Raw genomic sequence first — 4,867 nt, 5'->3', positions numbered from 1 at the left:
GCTTGTAATCCTTAATTTTACTGCAAGGCTTTGTTTTACCTTGCTGTTCATGTTTATGTTGTGAAGCTGCTCTGAGTGCTTATGCAAAAGAGTGGGATATAAACCAATTTATTTAAAAATCTGTTCCCTTTGACTATTCATTAGCTGTATGTGTATATTAGAAAGTGTGCTTTCCACTTGTTCATTCATAATGCTAAGGCATATTGTTGGTGTGTGCAAGAATTATATATTGGACGAGCACAAAACCTTTTTAAGCCCGAAACTCCCATTTCCCTCATGACCAAGCCTCTGTGGACTGCACGCCAGTGGTGAGTATCCCCCCAAAAGTGGATGGGACAAGACCACCCTACACACTTAGTCACACATACACACCTCATTTTCTCACATTTATATGCCAGTTTGGATTCAATGATAGAAAAAAAGGTGGCATATAAATGTAAAAAACCTTCATACTACACATTTTGAATAAAACGTTCTCTGAAAAAGCATTACATTAGGAGATATTTTTTCCTCAGTATTCCCTCAAATTCCATTGGAAAAATGGGGGGGGGGAGAGGGACAACCATTTCCTCCAACCATTTCCTCCCTGGACCTTTGCATGTCTACCTGAGATTGCACTGAGAGCAAGGCCTCCAAGACTGCTCTTAAATACTTTAGATCTCAGCTCCTAGCCTGGTTCTCTTTTCAGTTCAAAGCTACACCACTTTTCAATGACTGGTTTCATGACAATTAGAAGAGCTTACAATCCCACCCACTTGTGTGAATCACTGCAGCAAATGTCCAGATGCACAGTACTATTACAGCATGTAAGCAGTATATAAATCAAGAAGTAGAAATGACTGACTCACATAAAATAGAAGCTTTGTCACATTTATACTGATAGGCATTGTGCCTGGAATCCAAGACTTCTACCAGAATCTATGTCTGGGTATCACTAGTGGTGTTGGTAGCAGCACTACACTAGTCTGACCTCCAGAAATAATTGGCCGCTGTGAGAATGGGATGCAGGACTAGATGGGCCATTGACGTGATCCAACAGGCCCTTCTTATGTTCTTAAATTAATAAGAATTTATGACAATAGGTCCATTAGTTACCTGGGAATGAGGTGTTATCCTTATTCTCCAACTGATACTCCACCAAAAGCCTAAAAATCCCCCTAAGGAGAAAAAGAACAAAACAAATGTATTTAAACAAAACTGGAAACTTACTTATTGTCATCATACAACAATACTGGAGGAAACAATGTTCTGAATTCAGAAAATAAAAAGCTTTCAAATCTACACATGGTCACTTTTCGCATCCTCTCTCTATTTTTGGTTTTGTACTTTCTTGTACAGCTCCCTCTCTCATGCATCAATGTATCTGCTCCCTTCTTTACATCCCTACTGAAAACCCAGATTTGTAATATGAAAAAGAAGCTTTCCATTTCCAACATAAATGTTTCGTGCCAAAAGATTTTTCCTAATACTTGAGAATTAAGAGCCCTGGTCACATTGAAGGTTTCTTACCTTGCATTAGGAGTGAGGCTGCGCAGAACATGTGTGAGGGAGCTCAAAGCCAAAGACCCAGATTGCTGTGTCAAGAGGGAGTTTTCAAAGGATGTTTCTTCTATGTAAGGACTGTAAGTGGTTGTTTCATACCACAACCAATTATACATGCTTTGTTTTCCTTGATCCCACACTACAAGGGCAGAAGACAAATAAAAGTAAAGAAAGATGATTTTGGCAGGGGTGGGAATAATGCTTCTTAAATCAGTTGCTGTAGCGGAAACCACAATGGGATCGAAGAGGAGAGGCCACAGATGGCACTACACTGTGGACTGGCAGTGCCCCACCCTTGATGAACAACAATGTGCCCAGTCCTATAAATTCAATTAGTCTATGGAGCTGTGTGGATTCCATAACTATTAATGACTACCAATACCTGGGTACACAATACTAATACCAGGTTTGCAGACAAGCTTCGGTTCAGATGCAAATACCAGATCGTTAAGAACATATTACATATGTACCAAAAATAGATGTTACTACTAATTACGATGAATTTTACACGCAGAGAGGACTGAAAGGCCTAAATACTCACTGAGTGGTGCATTAATATGATCAATAGATGCTATGAGGTAGATATTGGAAAGAGACGACAATTGTCCTAGGATTTGTTGGTTTTTGTCTCCTCTCAACATCCGACTGTCCAAGTTATGGATGATGAGATACAGTTCCAGCGAAGGATCTGGCAAATGAGAAGTAACAGGAGACAAAAGTAAAAAACAGGATGTCAAGTCTCCCAGCTGTAGTCTAAAAACAAACCAATGCTAGAAAGTTCTCTGTGGCTGCCCATCATCTCCAAAAGTCCTTGTACCAATTCCTAAGGACACAGATATTCTGGCCCAACAGCCTTTATTCAAGTGTCTAAGAATCCAAGATTCATGGCTAGTTGGTGCTTAGTTGGTGTTTTCTGAATATTCAAATAAAGAATAAGAGGAATTCCATTTTAACCCATATTATAATATATTGTAGTACCTAAAATCCAGAGCCCCACCCAAGATTTGTTCTGGAAAAACCCTCCATGGTAATTTTTATTTTTAAGATTTAGTACTGGAGAGAGATTAGGAAATCCATTGAATGTTAAGCATTTTTAAAAAAATATTTCATTTGTAATTAAGGACACTGAGCAGTATCCTCATTCAAATCTAGAATTCTATCACTATTTAATCAGACAGCTAGAAATTAATACTAGTCATCTTAAATAAAAATAGAAAATTAAGATTCTAAGCTTAACCATCCTGGTTAAGCTCTGATTCAAATCTAGAATTCTATCACTATTTAATCAGACAGCTAGAAATTAATACTAGTCATCTTAAATAAAAATAGAAAATTAAGATTCTAAGCTTAACCATCCTGGTTTAGCTCTGATCTTGGAGAGCAGGAGGAGGAACGCTGAAGCGTGCCCAGGACTCAGGACAAAGAAAGAGAACGAGACCTCGCTTCCTGTAAGGAAGAAGGAGAAAGTCTGTTTATCCAGGTCCCCAAAGAAGAAGAGGAGACCTCAGCAGGTTGGTGCTTATCTGTACTGTGGAACCTCTTTTGGTCTGGGGATGGAAGCATTTTTCTGTTCCTGAGTAATGTCATCGAGGGGAGAGTCGCCCATCAGGCGGCCTCATTTCCTGTTTGGAAGAAGGAGATCTGCCTAACCAGGACTCCAAAGAAGACGGGAAGGACACCTCAGCAGCAGGTGATGTGCAGGATCGTGAGGATTGTATGGGGCCATATCAATGCACAGAGCATAGAAGGTGCTTCAGAGAGAATGCCAAGCTTACTTCACACTACAGAACTCACACAGGGGGGAAGCCATATGAACATACAGATTTTGGAAAGAGCTTCGGCAATAAAGGAAAGCTTTGTAAACGTGAAAGAATCCACACGGGAGAAGCCTTATAAATGTATAGAATGTGGAAAGAACTTCAAAACTAAAGGACACCTTTATCAGCATCAAGCAAGCCACACAGGGGAGAAACCATTTAAATGCATGGAGTGTGGAACTAACTTCAGGACTAGAAGAAGCCTTTATAAACATGATGGTTTATATCACAGTGAGAAGAAACCACACCAATCTCCATTCTCCAGTGAAACACCCATGAATTGCACTCTAGTAGAGTAACATGCATGGTTTGCTAAGAGGCACAGCGGCTGCCAGGGGAGAGGATCTTCGCCATGTCTACGGCTATGAACTTCGGGACTAAAAGCTTCAAGCCGAGGCCACCAGACAAAGGCTCTTTCCCTTTGGATCATTTCGGTGAATGTACAGCATTCAAAGAAAAATTCATGAAGTGTCTGAAGGAAAATAGGTTTGAGAATGCTTTGTGCAGACAGGAATCAAAAGAATATTTAGAATGCAGAATGGAGAGGCAACTTATGTCCAAAGAACCGCTGGAAAAGTTGGGATTTAAAGACCTAACAGAAGAGAAATCAGAAACCCAACCTAAGACATTGTAATGAAGAGAAAGGAAAAGGGAGAAAATCCTGACCATCTCTTATGGAAAGCAGCAAATCTTCAGTAGTACATATTGTGCATTGTATATTTCAAATGTGATTGCAACATGAAGTGCGCCTTCAAAGAAAATGCTGTAACTGTTGGCCAAATAGAAGAGTTACAGTGCAAACCTATATGCTGTCTACTCAACAATAAGTCTCATTGAGTTTAATGGGGCTTACTCTCAAATAAGGGGATAGGATTACTGCAATCCTATCACCAATTTATTGGGAGTAAGCCCCAGTGAACTCAGTGAGAAGTACTTCTGAGTAGACATGTGCTGATACAAAACAAGCCTCCCCTCTGAATAATGAAGTTTTGTAGGAGATACAGTAAATGGTTTTCTTTAGGGGTTTGGGGTGTTAATCGTTACTTTTTTGTTTTTAAATAATTGTTTTATTATGTTCATAATGTTGAAAAGTTGTTTTTGGTTATTATATTTGTTATGTCACTGTTTTATTTTTTGTTATTAGGAAATTGTTTTTGCAATTGTTTTTGACATGTATTTTTGTTCACCTTGTTGTAAGCCGCCTTGAGCACAATTTTATGTGGAAAGGCGGCATACAAATAAAATGATGATGATGATGATGGTACTTAATGGCATCATGTACAAAATACTGATTCTGGAAAAAAACATTCATCTTTTAGTTGGGACATTCGAATAATAATTTCCAACTAATAACCACCAGGTCTATTTTTGTGTTGTATACACACGTATATACATCTTGTGGAATCTTGCAGAGATTTTAGTTTAGAATCTGACCTTTCATATTGAAGAAAATGCTTCTGGTTCTCATCACTGCTGAGAAATGTTTTCTAGAAGCACCATTATTATAA

At 38.8% G+C, this 4,867-nt stretch overlaps 2 protein-coding genes across 6 annotated transcripts in view; one reads left to right on the top strand and one right to left on the bottom strand.

Annotated features, from left to right (window-relative positions):
• The window catches only part of ORC2 (origin recognition complex subunit 2), a 31,481-nt gene that overhangs the window by 1,814 nt on the left and 24,800 nt on the right, over positions 1–4,867 (bottom strand). For all 5 annotated transcript variants that reach the window (XM_061608043.1, XM_061608041.1, XM_061608045.1 and 2 more), the window contains 3 exons: positions 2,084–2,230; positions 1,510–1,681; positions 1,096–1,157 (listed from right to left, as the gene is read on the bottom strand). In XM_061608043.1, the coding sequence (XP_061464027.1) occupies positions 1,096–1,157; positions 1,510–1,681; positions 2,084–2,230 (381 nt within the window). The remainder of the gene's footprint in view (positions 1–1,095; positions 1,158–1,509; positions 1,682–2,083; positions 2,231–4,867) is intronic.
• Positions 3,283–4,387, top strand: LOC133378093 (cytochrome c oxidase assembly protein COX19-like). The gene has a single exon (XM_061612880.1). It carries the CDS (start codon positions 3,712–3,714, stop codon positions 3,991–3,993), a length of 282 nt encoding a protein of 93 aa, XP_061468864.1. The 5' UTR covers positions 3,283–3,711; the 3' UTR covers positions 3,994–4,387.

This window comes from Rhineura floridana, chromosome 2 (genome assembly GCF_030035675.1).
Source record: "Rhineura floridana isolate rRhiFlo1 chromosome 2, rRhiFlo1.hap2, whole genome shotgun sequence".
NCBI lineage: Eukaryota > Metazoa > Chordata > Lepidosauria > Squamata > Rhineuridae > Rhineura > Rhineura floridana.
Note: the sequence above shows the minus strand (reverse complement) of the source record. Positions and strands in the feature narration are given on the sequence as shown.

Coding starts and splice junctions, on each gene's coding strand:
- LOC133378093 (XM_061612880.1), top strand. CDS start 3,712: ATGTCTACGGCTATGAACTTCGGGACTAAAAGCTTCAAGCCGAGGCCA.